This window comes from Dendrobium catenatum, unplaced genomic scaffold (genome assembly GCF_001605985.2).
Source record: "Dendrobium catenatum unplaced genomic scaffold, ASM160598v2 fragScaff_scaffold_911, whole genome shotgun sequence".
Classification (NCBI taxonomy): domain Eukaryota; kingdom Viridiplantae; phylum Streptophyta; class Magnoliopsida; order Asparagales; family Orchidaceae; genus Dendrobium; species Dendrobium catenatum.
In genome coordinates this window covers 1243974-1262280 of record NW_021319373.1, presented here as the reverse complement: position 1 = coordinate 1262280, position 18307 = coordinate 1243974, and the positions used below count along the sequence as shown (strand labels likewise).

At 35.9% G+C, this 18307-nt stretch overlaps 2 protein-coding genes across 4 annotated transcripts in view; one reads left to right on the top strand and one right to left on the bottom strand.

Annotated features, from left to right (window-relative positions):
- Nucleotides 1–375: 375 nt before the first annotated feature.
- On the bottom strand, nucleotides 376–1073 carry LOC110109796 (ethylene-responsive transcription factor ERF062-like). Its single transcript, XM_020840999.2, has one exon. It carries the CDS (start codon nucleotides 1071–1073, stop codon nucleotides 489–491), a length of 585 nt encoding a protein of 194 aa, XP_020696658.1. The 3' UTR covers nucleotides 376–488.
- A 7134-nt stretch (nucleotides 1074–8207) lies between these two features.
- Nucleotides 8208–18307, top strand: part of LOC110109788 (translation factor GUF1 homolog, chloroplastic) — a 37488-nt gene continuing 27388 nt past the window's right edge. Inside the window, exons 1-3 of one of the 3 annotated variants that reach the window (XR_003701630.1) lie at nucleotides 8208–8557; nucleotides 15373–15549; nucleotides 16386–16472. Coding sequence is in view for 2 of the 3 variants with exons in the window: in XM_020840989.2 (XP_020696648.1) it covers nucleotides 8300–8557; nucleotides 15373–15549; nucleotides 16386–16472 (522 nt within the window). In the remaining variant the exon portion in view is untranslated. The remainder of the gene's footprint in view (nucleotides 8558–15372; nucleotides 15550–16385; nucleotides 16473–18307) is intronic. The other 2 variants (XM_020840989.2, XM_028697303.1) reach the window with 2 other exon arrangements.

The following is an 18307-nucleotide window of genomic DNA, read 5'->3' as shown; positions in this document are numbered from 1 at the left end:
ATGATAATTTTTACAAAAGAGAAATTATTCTGTGTGGAATCCGAACGCGTTCGGATGCTGCGTTTTTACTGCTTATTTGTTGCGTATTTTTTATACAAAAATTTTTCTTGCCAAAAAATAACAAAAAAATAATACTCACTAAATACTCATTAAATAAATAATAAATACGCAAAAAATACGTAGAAAATATTAAATACATAAAAAATACGCAACAAATAAGCAGTAAATACGCAGCATCCGAACCTATCTCTGCGTTCGGACTGCGTACAAAATAATTTCTCCAAAATCAGAACAAATTAGAAGACAAAAGGAGAAAAAAAAAGCTCTCCTTTAAATAAAAGCAGTTCAAAAATGAACATATATTCCATCACCAACTCTACAGATCACCAAAGATCCAATTAAAAAAACATATTTAAACTAAAGTTAGACGTTAAAATTTAAAATCAAAGAAGAAAGAACTTAAAAAAAAAAAAAACGATGCTGAAGAACTACTCTGAACCAGAATCTTTCAAAGAATCCCAAATGCTATCCATATCAAGAGAAGGCATCGTGCTAAGTAACACCCCATCCACTTCCTCCTCCGCCATCACCACCTTCCTTCTCTCCTCCTCCTCTTCCTCCTCCTCCATCCTCTTCCTCTTCCTCGCATCGTGGCCGCCGCCATTGTCCTTAAAAGACTTGAGCTTGGCTTCAAGCAAGGAGATGGCGGCAGCCGATCGAGCTATGTGGTGTTTGAGGTTGGGGAAGTTGAGGTTGGCAAATTCGCCTCGAAGCTTGAAGGCGGCAGCATCATAGGCCATGGCGGCGTCCTCGGCGGTGTCGAAGGTGCCGAGCCATATACGGGTGCGGTTGCGGGGGAGGCGAATTTCGGCCACCCATTTGCCCCAATGGCGCTGCCGGACGCCTCTATAGAGCTTGGGTGGTGTTGGAGGTGGGTGGGGGGAGAGGGGTAAGGGAGGGAGAAAGGTGAACTGTGGCGTGGAGGTAAGGGAGGAGAAGGAGAGATTAATGGAGGATGAGGGGTTCATGATGTTGAGGTGAATTACTTGGTTGGGATCATTGAAGGTGGTCATTTTAGAGAGAGAGAGTGAGAAAGGAAGTGAGGGAAGGTGGCAATTAAGGGAAAGATGGAGATATAAAGGAAGCGAAAGAGAGAGAGATTGGGAGGAGTTTGACATGCAATGTTAGAAAAAATATATATTTGATTTAATATGTTTTCAGTATATTTTGATCTAAAGAAATCTCTTTTAACCTTTTGTATTTACGTTGAAAAGAGTATAATATAAAATTTAATTAATTTTTATGTATTTTATCTGAATATAAAAAGTTTCCTAATTTATGTTAAAGAAGGGAAGACTACAATGACTTAACATTATTTAAAATAATCACTGGATCTACATTTTTCCTGTTGATATTTACAGCCAGCAAACCAATTAATTGTTATTGAGAATAAAACATTAGGGACTTCAAAAAAATTTAAGAAGCATAAGGGCAGGAGAGGGTGGCTCAGGCTTTCTGCTACACAAAAAAAATTCCTGTAGCAGCGTTTTAATCTTTGTCGTAATCGTCTTCGGAATATTTTTATGCTTCATTTGGGACGGCTTTCTCACTGCTTCTTAAAGCACATTTTTAGTACAAAATTAAAATTTTTATACTAAAAAATTGATTTAAGAAACAGTGAGAAAGCCGTCCCAAACGAAACCTTAATCTTTGTCGTATTACCATTTAGAAATAGTACACCACTCCCTTTTATGAAAAATTGTTACTTGCGTACTCCGTCCTAATTCTAATTACATGAATATATGTGAATCTTTTTTCTCTTTTTTATATCCATGGTATATAAAAGAGAAAATTCACCTGTCTTTATGTAATAGGAGTCTGGACGAAAAGGTGCGTTCGTGCGGTCCGGACTCCGCATGAAATAATCTCTCCCCTTTTATGGGAGAAATCATTACATGCGATCCACATCACCTATACACAGTGCATAACTTGTGCACAACTAATATACAAATTATACGTAGGTTGTGTACAGGCGACTTGGCTATTTTGTTTGGAGTTCAGATCGATGCAAGCTACGTCCAGACTCAACACTTAATAATTTATTCTTTTATGAAGTTTTTTACGGCTTCCTTATAATTAACAGGGGTTAAAACACTTAACTGTTACGTGTTTAAATTTGTAGTAATTTTCAAACGGCTATTAAGAAGAGTGCCTCTTTTTGTTACGCTTCTCTTGAGATATGCTTTGTCATTTTGCTTTGCTGCTGATCATTTCAAATTTTCATGTATGGGATTATGCTTTTGACGGATCTCTATTTGGCTATTTCTGGCAACACTTCTGCTTCTCGGTTGTTTGGTTTTGTGATGTTGCTGCTGGACTTGTATGAGGATTGGTGCTGTTGCTATTCAATATTCTGCTCCTATATCATTAAGAACTTTTTTTTTTTTTAATGAATCTGTGGTCTTTATTTTCCATTGAAAGTGTTTATCTAGCAGACGTTTGCCACCTTTTTCTCTCTTTTTTGAGCTCTTGTTATGAGATATATTGTTAAGATTATTAGAGGATATAATTAATGGAGGTTCAAATGGAGGATCTTGAGGGTTAAGGAAGTAGCTTATTTGTTGGTGGCTTGGGTGTCTAGATATGGTAGTTGGTTAAATATGCAGAGTATAAGTTGATTAGATTTGAGCTTTGGTTTTGAGCTTGAACTTAGAAAATTCTTTTAGATTTATGAATTGGGCATTTTTTCATAGAAAAGAATTTTGATTAGATTATTAATGATTTTTTATTAGAAATTTCTTATAAAAAGAATATTTGAGAAAAAATTTAAATAGAATAAATCTAAAAATTATTGAATTAATTTAATTAAGATGAATGTCATAAATTATTAATTAATTAAATTTTATGTTATACTGATCACAAAATCAATACAATGATTTAGAGAATCAATAAGTATATATATTGTTGTGTCCTATAATATTTGCAGCAATAGAGAAAGATAAAGTTTGTCGTCTTAGCTTTGTACGAAGATTCGTCACACAAACAGATAAAAGATAGGGGGGTAACATTTATAAGAGACACCAAAATTTTTGCATAGAAACCCCTGAAAAAAGAAAAGACTATTTATCAAGTATTTGAGTGTCAAAATGATGTCAGAATTAGGCAATATTGGGCTCGTTGGATTCATCTCTTTGAGCTGCTCTATTTGACTATAAGCATGCTATATTTTGATATCATTTGGTTATCCAATTTATGATTTGAACCTTATAAATGTGTTGTAGGCCCTCGATTTGGACTAATTTGGACTCATATTTGACATATTTTTGTGTGGTTGGGTTCGTCTTTTCAAGACGTTCAATTTGATTATAATTTTGCTAAAATTGGAGTTTGAATGATCTCAAATTTAATTTTAAAAGTTTCTTATTCATATTTATTGGCGATATATATATATATATATATATAATATATAGGACTAAGATATTTCAATCATTCATGCAAGTAATTATCATAATCACATAGGATACTCAATAAAATTTGTTGTCAACTTTTGCTTTCAATGCTTTCAAATAGATATTTTTTAAATGATTCTTACAATAATTGAGTGTTGGTATATAGCTAGCTATGAAAGGAGACAATCTCAATTGGGAGTGCCAATTATTGACCCAACCCGATAACTTGACCTGAACCCAACTTGAAAAATTTGGGTTTTGGTCGACCTATTTAATAAACGGGTCGAATTCGTGTTCCAATTTTTGACCTGTTTGAAAAATCAGATTGGGTCTGGGTCAACATGCTAACCCGCATTTGATCTGGCTTTGACCCGAGTCCCCGTCCGACCTCACCAGTCACCCCCATGCAGGGGGCTCACCCATGACTCCCGCACATGCGCAATCGCGCTCGTGGTGCTCGAACCTGTTGCCCGCAGTCACACGCAAGCACTCGCAACGACGAGGTCTCGCCCTCGCACCCTCACAAGGCACCCGTGCAGTCGCACACTCTCGTCGTCCTACCATCTCTAGCAATCATGCTCTTTCACACAATATCGCACTCTAACGTCCGCCCTCACCCACATTCATTCTAGTGCAGTCCAACATGCGACCAGTTCTCGATGCTTGCGTGCTTCAATCTCGCCCACAACTTAGTGGGTCGGGTAGGATCAACTCGGTAAACCGGTGGGTTGGGTCCAAATTTGAATTTCTGACTTGTATGTTTGATCCGGTCGGATCAAATGAAAGCGGGCCAATTTCAAGTTTTACCCGAACCTTTATCCAAAAACTCATTTTGACTTGTTTATCCCTTTCATGCAAAATAATTGAGGAGAAGTTAGATTAGTCTTTTATGGACCCAATTATTATAACTTCAACTATGCTCCTCCTCCATGCCTTGTGTACTGAAATTCCATGTGAACTTTTGAGAGAAAGGAAGACCATATATATATATATAATAGTCCATGACACTTTGTCACCATCAATGCTATCATCATCAATCATCATAGTTATTAGCAATAGAATAGACAGAACATCACATCATGATTTCTTGGTTAAATCGCATATTGTTATATTATTGTCATGATTTGGCACTAAATTAAGCTTTTGCTTCATTATATTCTTCTTCGAAAAACCAACATAACATCTTCAAATTTTGTGGTCTGTAGAAGCTTCAATGGCTTCAAGAAGTTTTGATTATTTTTCTCATGATAAATTGCATATAATCTGAAGCATTTCATCATGGTTTGATCGGAATTTCTTATTTCTATAGTCGAGAAGAGTCTAAGGACATTCTTATCCCATAAGTTATATAGTAGTTAGAGAGCATTATAACTTTATAGTTGTATGTTCCACGAAAGTAGGAGTGTATGTGAGCCAAACAAGCTCTTGAGTCGGCTCGGCTCAAATAAGCTTAGTTGATGAGCTCAAACTCGAGCCCACATCACGACGCATATGACATATGAGTAAGGGTTTGATCTCAGTTGGACCCAACTCATTGGGATCAAGCTATTGCTACCATTTAAAACAAGAAAAAAAAATTATTATTGATGCATTCTCTATGGAAGTCCCATCATAATTCTTCCATTGGCGCTTTGTTTTTTTTGGGGGTGGGGTGGGGGTGGGTAAGGGGATTCAAACATATATCTACAGGGAGGAAGTTATTCCGTCGACCAATAACATGGAGTTTTTTTTTAGTCTCAATTAAAGTCACACCTCATAAATTAGTATTACTTGGTAATTGGCCTTAGGCATGAAATGATATGAATCTCTTTGTTAAGGAGAATTAGAAAAATATTACACAAAATAAAAATAAAAAATTAAAATGATAAAGAGTATTTAAATATTTAATTGAAATTAATTTCGCCCATTTATTGAATGTTGAAAAATTAGTTTAATAAATTTTTTATTTATTTTGAAAAAAATTGAATTGTAGCTTTTTTGTTTTGAAGGAAAATTTTAAAGATGGAGCACCGTAAGCATCATAATTTAGCATGAGGAGCACAAATCGAACAAAATTTGAGAGGGAGCAGATGCGTCAAAGTATTTGGCGCAGTTAGAACACGCCATATGTTTTGGCACATGCAATGAATGTGCTAACAATTTTGACGCAATAAAGAATACGCCAATAGCTTCAGTGCCGTGGTTTTTCTCCTTTTTAGGGGTTTCCACGTAAAAAACTCTGGTGTCTCCTATGAACGCTCAATTTACTTATTTATCTGTTTGTGTGCTGGATCTTCTTACAAAACTAAGATGCTAAACTAAATCACTCTCTATTGCCGTGAATTTTCCAAGACTCAAGAGTAGTCCTTATGATGGGAGGGACTAACTTTAATGTTGCCATAAGATTTCGTTCGTATATGACCTTAAAAGGGTTGCAACCCAAGGACTGAACTCGGGATCAATTGTAAGCAAGTTTGACTTGGTCTACTAGTAGTTTTCCTTTGTCTGCTAGCAAGTTTTTTTTTTTTTTCATAGATTTCTAATGACATTTATAAAGAAGAGATAGATTCTTACTACAATTCTTCAATTAGTGTGACCAATCACTAGGTCGAACAGTTAGACACAGTGTGTCTAAATCATCCAAATCAGTGGCATTTGAAACATTTCTATGCATGAAATGCAATTGCTAACGTTGATCACATCAACAAACGTCTAATAGGGTTGTGGTTGAACTATATTGGAAATAGCCGGGTTCAATCCTCCACGAAAGTGAGCAATTCTATTTTCCTTAGTTTCCACCAAGTGACATTTAAAGCTTAATTGTTCAAATTCAACAACATTACATTCCACATGAAGTTCTTATTGATGAAGATGGTGTAGCCAAAGGAATATATCTTGGTGACAATGTTCTAGTAAGAACTTTCATTTCAGCTCCTTCATCTTGACCCACATAGTGGCCTTGTTTTGTCCATACCATTGCTGAGAAAGTTTCAAGTTCTCCCATCATAATGGGCATTGCCTTTAAGCATAATGGGCATCAATTTGACAATTCGATCGAAAGGAATTTCCGTGTATTCAATAACTCATTCAATGATATGCAACTAATTGTTGTATTCATCCGTGCCCAATCGACCCTCACATTTTAAAATGTTACTTTTATTCCAAAATTGGAAGGAAGCCTCCTTGGCTCACAGTGGTAATAGCGAAGCGGCAATTCAACCTATTAAAATGGGTTCTCCTCCATCTCTTCATGGTGTTCTTCTTCCAATCTATTCCAGCGATTCGTAAGATGTCTAAGCTCCATCACAACAAACCTTGCTTGTAATTTCCCAATTTTCCTTCGCAAATAATGACAATTTCTTGGATGGGCTTTGGATTTCCACTTCTTTGTAGTATGTTGAGATTTGAAGGCTCTAATACCAAATGACATCGAAGAATTCTTGAGAGAAAACTAAAAATCTAGAATATAAATATAAAAGATAGCAAGAACACATAAAAACCATCACATGGATTTGATTTCTAGGATAAAGAAATCAGCCAAGGCTTAAAAAAAGTAACTTTACTTTATTATCTTCACCACTTCAAATTGAGGTTAGCCATCCTATTTATACAGTTTGCAAATAATCCCAAAGACTAGACTACAACTTATATAGAAAATTGCTGAACTGAATCATATGGGTGGTCCAAACAAATCATATATGTTTAGCTTATGGCTTAACCGAAACAAGGAAGAAAGAAAAATATTGAAAGAAACTTAATCAAAATAGAAATAAGAGAGGGAGAACATGATTTAGGTTCAATATAGTACTTAATATTGTTTTCCTTAGGAATAGATCGTGAATCAATTCAGTTGTATTAGCGGTATCAATATTTAATCCGATTTGAAAACCCGACGCAAAAATTCCGGGTTATGGTCAACCTGCTTGGCAGCGGGTCAGGTTCAAGTTCCAAAAATCTATCTGTTTGAAAAATCGGGTCGGGTCTGAGTCAACCCGCTAACGCAAAATTGACAAGGATCTGACCCGATTCCTAGCCCAGACCCGATTCCTCTTCATATTCGCTTGCATTTGCGTAGGCGTGGTCCCAGCTCCCGCAGGCGCAGGCCTAAGCTAGGGTCCTAGGGACTAAGGTTTGATTTTCTTCTTCTCCTGCCATTCCTTTCCTCCTTCGATGACGTTCCTTCTTGTCGGGTCGGAAGTCACGACAATTAAGCTCGATGTTCAATTCTAGAGTTGGATCAGAAGCAACGACGATAACGAGAGGGAGCTTTCCGTTCTTCTTGAGTCCTTCTGCAGTTGGATTGAAAGTAATGAAGACGATGGGACTCGAAAGGCAGGGAGTTGCCTTTTCGACGGCACTCCTTTAAGTTGAGTCGGCAACTCACCATTTTTTGTTGGATTGAAAGTAAAGACGACAACAGGTTGGCGGGTTGTGTTGGATTCACCCCAGGTTCGAAGCGGGTTGAGTTCGGATCCCAGAAAATGACATGTTTTAAATAATGAGTCGAGTTCGGGTCGGGTCAGCTAGTGTTGGATTGGTTCCGGGTCGGTTCCAAGTTGGACCCGAACCTCACTTGTGACCTGATTTTTACAGCCCTAGGTTGCGTCAACTATAGAGATATTTTAAGAAATTTAATAATTAATTTTGATTTTTATTTATTTATTAAATAAATAATATTAGGTAAATAATTAACAAATAATTTTATATCCACTTAAACACTGCCATTAGATTGCCTTTTTATTTATTTATTTATTTTTGGCGCAAAAAATGAGCGCGGTTTGCTACCATTATTGTTTCCCTGATCCGGTAACCGAGTGGATAGGCGGGCTATACAGTCACTCTAATCGCTTGCTTTTTTTTTCCCTCCATTAATGGCGACGAGTGTTTTCCGCCCCTCAACCTTCTTTACTCGGCCTCCGGAATCCCGACAGGCTAGGTATTTACCCATGCCGGAGCTATTTCTCTCCGGCGAACTTCACCTTTTCCAGCGGAGGGCTTATCGTCCAGAACTATTCACTGGTAGGTGCCCTTACGGAATCCTCAGTCGAGCCGCCGCCGGAACTGAGCCGAAGGGTACATTCGGCGCTGAAATCGTCGTTTACGATGTCGGTTTCGATCGACTGAAGAAGGTACGTGGCCTATTGGATCTCTTTCTCTTATTTATCATCGCGGGTTTCTATGCGCGACACGGTTTGCAAGAAAATGGATTTATTAGAAACTTAGTTGACAAGTTGCGTGCGCATTTTCAATTTACGAGTATTCGAGGTGATGTTAGTGAGAACAAAATTCGTTTGGATTCAAGCGTAGGATATTAGAGGAGTAGACTAGGTTTGGAATCGTTGATCAGAACATCGAGGTGTAGGGAAACGGTTTTGGTGGTGCCAGTAGAATTTTGGTAAAGTAGGATAGCAGGCTAACCCTTGAATTTATTCCAAGAAAGACCTTTCGACACTTAAATGAATAACTGTACTTGAAATTGAATAAGAGCTGAAATCAATTTAAGAAAGTCTCCTCTTTGCGCTGACAGAGTGAGAGTTCTAAGAAAACTCTTTTACCTTGACAGTTGGCACCTTTGAGGGTATTTATAGGCATTTGGTATGGAATTTAAGTATCCTGGCTAGTCAAATGGTGGATGGATGGACTACATTGCCTTTGATATTATGTTGGATTGAAATTTTCCTTGATTGAGGGCAGTTGATCGAAAGGACTCTACATCATTTTCATAATTTGTTCTAGACCAGCATCCCCTTGTCAATAATGGGCAGATCGATGGAGACCCTACTCTCCATGATTAGTGTATTAGATCTAAAGAAGATGGTTGGATCTATATCAATGGACTTGAGATATGTGCCAATGATGATTTGAATGGGATTGTCAAATTCATGCCAACACTCCGAATTCATGTTGTTGAACATGTGCTTCCTTTGGGCCATTCAACTCAAATTTTTAGACGATCAAGTGGTGTAGGAGGTGGATGGACAATTATATTATTTTCCTCTAATTGCACGAAGATCATCAAAGAACTAATTCTTTCACTTTTGATTGAATGATTCGAATTAATTGTGTGCTATTTTTTAGGATCATAATTGTTGCCCCATTTAGATTCTTTGTAAAAAGTTAAAAATATTCCTTAGCCTAAAATAAATAGTTGTATTCTCACGACATGGTATGAATGTAGGCCCTCTGCCATAATCAATGTATGAATGTTGGTACGATAGATGTCCTCCTAGGATCATGGTATGAATTTTGTTGCATAAACTTGTTGAGTATGACTCCAAATATGTTGTAAAACTTTTTAAACTTTTCCCAAAATGCTCTATGAGATTAGATCTCAAAAAAGCTATTTGGGCCCTTATCGAATTCAAAAAGGGAAGCCTAAACCCAATAAAAAAAACTAAAAAAGTTCCAAGCAATAGTCTATACCTAGCCTAGCCCAATCTCACCATGAATGCCACCAGTCACGACACCTTGATGTTGGACCGTCTAAGAGTGTGTACGACTCTGACATCCCCATTATTCGTGCTAAGTGGTTCAGCATTACCACCCCAATGGAGGTACATTGTACCTTCATCAAGGAGATGTTGGGGCTATTTATGATCTTCCCATAGCCCCGCTTAAACTTGTACCTCTAAAATTTTGTTTTTTCCTTTGTTGATGTTAGAGATGATCATGGTGGGTTGATCGTCACTATACCCATACCCCCTTCATATGTTTAGTGCTTGGCGGGCTTAGTGGTTGCGGTAAGCTTGAATGCTAAGATTTTAACCCATATCCACTCCATTGCGAGGTGGAAATAGTGAGCTTAGGCATACAATTTCAATCTCAGACACTCCACATGTTTGTTCAGTGGTGAGGTGACAGTGATGAACTTGGGTATCTATATTAGAATCCTTTGTGCATCTTTTGTTCGGGGGCAATGCAACAGTGGTGAACTTGGGTGTTGATATTTTAGCTTATATGCATATGCCCTTTTCATACTGTTCATTTGATGGTGAGGGGATAATAATGAACTTGACTTTTTGAGATTTCAGCCCAAACCCACTCCGTGAATTAGTCTTTAGACAACAAGATGGCTTGATTTTTGAGATTTCAATATAGACCTGCTTCATGCATCATTCTTTTAGTACAAGGTGACATCATTAACTCATTTGTTAGGAGGGTCATGTCGGAGAACTTGAATGCAACAACCATGCACTAGTATGAAGATATGTATTTGTCAAAATTTTTTTGTTGATATTTTATTTTAAATACAGGTCCATCCATAACATAAGCTATTTATTTTGTAGAGATTGGTAATCTTCATATAACTGTTGGAGCTGAGTAGTCTTCCCATGTTTGGTAGATTGTGTTATTCTTCTTATATCTGATGGACTTGGGTAGTCAATATGTACCCAGTGGAGTTAAGTAGTTTCTATATGCCCAGTTGAGTTAAGTAGTCTCCATATATTTGACATTATTGGGTAGTCTTCGTATATATAGTGGAGTTAAATAGTCTTTATATACCCAATGTAATTTAATATGACCTTTTCATTTTGAATCTTCAATGTGGCTATATTTGAGAATGAAATCTTTGAATAATATTCCGCCGAGGAGCTAAACATTGGTCTAATTCATTGTATGGGAGTTTTATTTGGGTGTACGTGTAAGCCCAACTTGGATGCTTATGAGGGTTTTGTGGTCGGGATGCAATTATAAGCATAATATTAGCTTTCTTCTCTTTGAAGGATAAATGAAATATTGATATAAGACGAAGCATCTACATTTGTGACCCTCTTAGAACTTGATGTACATATGTTAGAGTTGAATTAACATTTAATTTCTTCAAGAAATTTGAATGTTAAGTAGAGGAAGTGATGTCGACTTATTCTCAAAAACCCTAATTTGAATATAAGGCTTGGGTTGGGTAGACACCAGATTGGAACCGTCAACACGTGCATATATATTTAATGTATATCATTAGAATCATCAAGTTCAAAACATAGACACCACACATAATCAAGTGAGATACACACAAAACCAAACATTATATGATTCCAACGAGAAATAAGAGAGATAAACAGGAAATACTAAGAGGGCTTAGGAGAATCTTGGATTAGGGTTTTTGGAATAAGGTGGAAACTCAGAAAATGAGTGTGAAAGAGGGTATCTAAATAGGAGAGAGGCGAAATAGAATATGAGAGAAAAATTCAATTTGCCTCATTCAAATGTTCAGATTCTTTACAACCTAAGGAGATGACTAATTTATAGACCATTACATGACTAAAAATATAAATATTATAAATGCCATTGACATTCAATTCTTTATTATATTAAATAATACAAAAATAGACTAATTATGCATTGCGAAAAAATTGGAAGTATTTTTAATTGACTTCTCAAGCTATCATATTCTTTGATGTGGAGGTTATTTTGGTTAATGTCCTTCATTAGCAGGCTTTTCCTTTTATATGTCTGGCCAACACTTGAGCTAGATCATCCTTATAAGAAGATTGTTCGAATTGAATCCCCTTTAACCATTTTTGAATATGATATTCGAGTGTATACCTTGTGGTTGAGTTTTAGGAGAACCAACTATAGAACAACAACAACCATCAAACCTTTATCTCACTACGTGAGGTCGGCTGCATGAATCCTTTTTCTCCATTGTCCTGTTAAGAGTCAAAATTTATTTTAAATCTAATAAAAAAAGAGGTCATTTCTATTGTTTTCTAACAAAGTCTTTTTAGGTCTCCCTCTATCTTTCTTAACATTTCTACTCTCCTAACCGGGTTATCGGAAGACCGACGTTTTATGTACCAAACCTTCTAAGGTGGCTCTCTCTAATCATATTTGCAATTGGAGCTACTCAAACCTTTTCACGTATATACTCATTTCACATTCTATCTTTAAGAGTGAAGCTACTTATCCACCTGACATTCTCATCTCTGCAACACTTAACTTAATTTTATGCTTTCCTTTTAATGGCCAATATTCTATATCATAAAGCATTGCCAGTCTCACCACCATATTATAAAAATTTCTCTTAAGTTTGAGGGGTATTTTTTTTATCACACAACGAGCTTGATGCTTCAGCCAACCAATTTGAATCGACTTATAACATCCCTACCTATTTCACCCGAGATATCTAAAACATGTACTCTTATTAATGTCTTTATCACCCAAAGTCACAGTACCCCACTAGATCTATTACTGCTAAAATTACACTCTATATATTTTGTTTTAGATCTACTCACATGAAAATATTAATTTAGGAGGTTCGATTATGTATGAATAAAATAGTTTGTTTGGTTGTTGTGGTGTGAGTCAAGATTTTGATGACAATGATAATTAATTGAGGTTAAAAAAATCCAAATAAGGCTATGCCATGCTCTGATGTCTTGGCGATCACAGCTCTTTTGTGGTTTAAAGAGTTCTTTATAGTTACAACCTTGGCTAGGATGTTTGAATTCACAAAAGGAATTTTGTTGTCCTTCATAATTATTGGCTAAAGCTTTACCTGGTGACGTTAGTATGTTATGGTAGAGTTAAGATTGAATTGAATTTCTATAAGGATAGATTTTTAGTTGCAATGCAAATGCTTATGACTCTATTTAGAAATCTTTGGTTAGTTAGAGAATCTACACATTCGCCCCTTTGAAATTTTGCTTATTAGGAGTTGTTATCAGAGCTTTCCATTGGTAGCCTGTATAATGCTAGGCTTCAGCCTCACTCATTGGGTGGTGTCTCGAGGACTATGAACATTCAGAGTTTATGTCTATATTACTTACCTATTTGGGGATTACTCTTTGGTAGCTGCTTATGAGGACTTTTAGTAATGACATTGTCCAAAATTAGGCTCTCTTCAGGGCTTCATTTAGTGGGGATTTCTCGAGGACTTCAAATTGATAAAGATTCTGTCTGTATACTTGCTTACTGTTTCTCGGTTTGGGCCTTGGTTGCTCTCGGGTTGGGCTTTGGCTGCTCTGGTTGTGAGCTGAAATCTTGGGGTCTTCATGGTGCTAGCTCATTAATATGAAAAGGTTCCTTCCCTGGTTGTTTCCCGTGTCAGCCTCTTCCCCTTCTTGTGCTGTCCCGTGAATTAAGGCTAGGTGCTTGTTGCCTTTTCGGTTTTCCCCCTGGCTGCTTTTCCGTGAATTCCCCTTCCCGGTTCCTGTGTTGCCTGCTCGGTTTGCTCCCTGGCCGCCTTCCTGTGGTTTCTCCTTCCAGGTTTTTGTGTTGGCTCTTCGGGTCCCTTCCTGGCTCTGTTACCGTGGCTTCTCTTTCCCGGTTCCTGTGCTGTTTTGGGACAGATTTCTTGACAGAAATTTGGACTGAAGTTTTGGCCTTTCAATTGCTCCTTTTAATTGATTTAATTAGAGATTATGGTGACTGTTTGGTTGCCCTCTTAAGTCCTATAAATATGTGATGTTTGGTGAATAAAAGAGAGTTGATGAAGTAATTTTTGGAAGAAAACCTTTGGGTTTTGATTGATAGCTTGCGAGCTATGTATCCTCTTCTCCTTCTTCTAGAATAACTTGCGAGTTATGCCTTCTTCGTCTTGGCTTCTAATCTCCTTCTTCTATCTGCAAGTTTGACGCCACTTGTATCCTTCTTCTCGACGATTGGCAAGCAACTTTAGGTGTGTGTGTTTGTGTCAAAGTTTGTAAGAGTCATCTTTATCTTATAAAAGTTGTAATTTGTCTAATTTGTCATTTTTTGGGTATTTTATGTAATTTCTTTTATCCTAGGAAGAGTTGCTTTTGCTTGCAAAAAATTAGGGGTTGTCCTAATTTCGTGCTTGAATCAGAGTTGAAACTAATTTATTAGTCTTAGTATTCAGGAGAAATTGTGAGAGTTTTGAGGTGATCACTACCCCTTAACCCTTGTGGGGGGGGGGGGGGGGGTTGGTTTTTTATAAAGGGTTTTTGGGGGTTGGGTATTATAGATTCTTAGAGGATGCATTTTTTTGGTCTTTTGGCAAAAATGTACAATGGATATATGAGGCAAGTCACTTTCAAGATGCTTGTTGGATTAAAGTTCTTGATTATTGGCATTTTAATGCTTTGGTTTATCGAATGGTACATAATCAAGACATTTCATTTTCCAAATTCATGCTAAACCATTATTATGTTAATAATGTGCAAATTGATGGAAACCATAGGCTCAATATTAGTGGTACTGGAGATTCAGATCAATTGGTTGGATCAACATATTTGGCTTTGAGATTGGTGCCAATAATGATTTGTATCAGATAGTCAGATTTAATATTAGTGCTATTAATCATGTCCTTCATCAAGTTCATTTTGGAGAGTTAGCATGAACCTTGACACAGTTAAGTAGTATAGGAGCTATAAATTGCGTCATTGGTTTGAATCTTATTATATGAAAATGGTCATGATGTCCTCGATTGAACGGTTGAAATTAATTAGGAGAATTGCTTAGGAATATATCATAGACAAAGTTATTGGCTCAGAGATAATACGCATAAATGCATCTTAGTAGAAAATTTTACCAAATCTATCAAGAATAGCATTTAGAAGAACATGGAAGCAAGATATGATTTTTTATTTTGAATATCTTTAGCGGTTTGGCACACCAATTTGTAGGTAGAACACCCCCATTTCTTTTGTTTTTAATAACATAAAAAAAATTAACACTCTTGAAATAAGAATTTTAAGAGGCAAACATAAGTTTAGCTGCTAATATAGAATTCATTAATAGGTTCTCATAGCATCTGTTCGGATTTTGGATTTACATCATTTAGACACACTACACCTTTTTTGTTTTCTTTTCTTATTGATGAAAATTTCGAATCTAAAATGCATATTTTAATGCGCTATTGTTGTCAGATGAATTGTCATTTTAGAAAATTACTCAATATCAGTTTATGAGCTTGTCTGATCTTTGCTTAGTGGCTTCCATTTCTTATTTCTCTAACATCCTCTGTTCTTCCGTGTTAGGACAGGTTCCTATATCAAATATCAGAAATTTTTGTATTATAGCTCATATAGATCATGGGAAGTCAACTTTAGCAGATAAATTATTACAATTAACTGGTACTGTCCAGAAGAGGGAGATGAAAGAGCAATTTCTGGATAACATGGATTTGGAGAGAGAGAGAGGAATCACTATAAAATTGCAGGTAGGTTCAACTTACTTTTTTGTTTAAGTTCTTTAATTATAACTTTTTTAAATGACAAAGTATATCTCTGTTCATGCGGCACATTCTTATAATTTGATTCCTTTCCAAAGCTAATTACAACTGCGGTTGTTGAGTCTGTGTCAAGCCATAAATCATTTCATATGAAATGGCTTACCACCCTTTTAAATAGGCGTAGTTTGTATGACCTATTATGTTATATCATTTGTACATTGTAATCCGCTTGTCTATATTGTTTCAAATCCTATCAATAGCGATTGTCAGTTTGTTCTGCTATCCACAAGTTATGGGCGCTGTCTTTATTCGTAAATCTTGTCTCCTGTTTGTGGAAGTAAACATCATCAGAAAGCATGCTGTATTGCTTAGTATGCATTAGAGTCCCTTTATTATCTTTATTAGTGTTCTGTACCATCCTCCATAATTAGTTTAGTTTTTGTTTAAAACACTCAGTATCAAATAAACTATATTCTGTAGTTGATTGTCAAAGCTTTAGGAAGGTATTTTATATAGGTTTTGGTCCTTTGCTTGTTCCATAATTACAAGGGTCCTAGTAATCCTAGCATATTACAATTACTAGTTTAGATCAATATAAAGCTGATGCCTGCCGCTATGCTTGGCTACATCAATTCTCTGATTTGATCTTACTTTCAATATGTATTAACGTAGATTTATTTGTTTATTCTTTTTTTCTTAAACTTATGGTCAACTTATATCTTTTTTTGTCCATTTAAGGTCAGGTTTAAAGTGCACCTTAGACCATTTTTGTTTTAAGTTAAATTGTTTTTGAGTAAAAAAATTAAGTTTACCTTTGATAACAGGCAGCCCGAATGCGTTTTGTGTTGGAAAGTGAAGCATATTGTTTGAATCTTATTGATACACCCGGCCACGTTGACTTCTCATATGAGGTATGCTAAGCTCAATCATTTAGCTCTCTTAGTATTTTCTTTGAAAGATGCAGTGGATGACTTAGCTTGTGTAATTGAATGTTTAGATTTATCTGTTAAGGATGGCCGTGAGTGTTTATAATACTGCAACATTTCTTTTATAAAAGTAAAATTTCATAACTAGGCAATTATAAGGAGTAAGAAGACAAAGTATTCACTAAACTACAAGGAATAAAAGATACCAATCACAAGAGAGAGTATCCATCTAGGTGTTGAGGAGTAGCCTCATTTGCTCCTCACAAGTCAAGTGTGTTAAAGTCGTTAGGCAAATTTTTACGTGGTGTTTAAAGTCTAGTAAACCTTGGTGAAGGAAGAAAAACTTTTTTTTCTATTACAGGTATTTTGAAATATTTTATCCACTTGGTTTTTGGTTCCCGGGAGACTTCTATAGTTCTATCATAAGTATATCACTGTTCAGATTATGGATCACCAACATCCTTTACAATCAGAAGATCATAAGGAGCTTGAGCTATTTTAATTGGTGATCTAAATCATTGTTGATATTTGATAGGGAAGTTTCTCCCAGAGTTGTGATACCACTGTCAGATATATCAACAACAACAACTAGAATAAACTCCATATTATATAGCACTTGTGTATAGGAACGTTTAGATTAGTCTGTTAACATAAGTAATAATGCCAATTTAGCGCCGAGGAATATATGCAAGATGTGGCATGGATACTTCAAAAACTCATTTCCTTGTATGTATCAATTTATCATCTGTTGCTTGATCTTAAACGAAAAAAAATATAGTGAGATTTGTTAAGTTCACTAAAACGTTTGGTAGTGTGCATGTTGATTGTTAGTTTGTTGAGTTCTTAGTTTCATAATTATCTTATAAAAAGTTTAAATATTTATTCTCCAGGGTATACTTTGTCCTAAAAAAGTATGATAAATAACCTATAATTGATACAAAGCACATGATTATGATTGGAGGGATGGTTCTGACATGGGGAAACGTGAGATGAGATCTCTAAACTGCCTAAGATTTATCATTTGATTGACCTAATCTGTACCATAGAAAAATAACTTTCTTGGCAAAATTAAAACATTTTTCCTTTTAAATATATGAACTAATATCTCTACTATAATTACTTATTGTTAACCATATCAAGATGTCATGTAATTATTTATTTGCATGTTTAATTAATGGTAAGTGTATTAAAATCTAATGCTAGTTGCAAAATGAACACTAAAGAATTATGAAATGAAAAAAGCTTGGGAACCCCTCAATCTAGAAGTTGGAATATTTTGTGCATTCTAGTCCCTTGAAACCGTTGTTTACTAGATCATTAGTTTTGTATGTATTGACAATCACTAATTATTCATCCAAGTTGAGAATAAATCAAAGATAAACACCAATAAAGCAAAGGGCATGGAAATATGAAATGAAATTAATAAAGGAAACGGGAAGAAACTGTACTGCAACATTCTACCCTAACCCTAGAAGAGTAGAACTATAAGAGATAAAGTTTTATGCTTCTAATAGTACCTTCCAAATTTTGCTTGATCTAAATCACTAGTTTTGGATGCATTGCAAATCATTGAGCACACATCCAAGTAGGCAGCATATTAAGCATAAGCACAAAATGCAGATACGTAGAAAAGATGGGAAGATGGAGTGAATAGACGAAAATATGAGAACTGAATCTCCATTGCACGATTCCAGTAGTTCCCTTCATGCTTCATGCTTGGAACTAGGAGTTTACATTTACAACAAAAGAATTTCTTGTGCAGGGAGCGTTTGCATCCAAAATAACATCGAACAACGAAAATAAATCAACTCTCATATACT

Bases quoted from the DNA above. Each gene is read 5' to 3' on its own strand.
- LOC110109796 (XM_020840999.2), bottom strand. From the start codon at position 1,073: ATGACCACCTTCAATGATCCCAACCAAGTAATTCACCTCAACATCATG.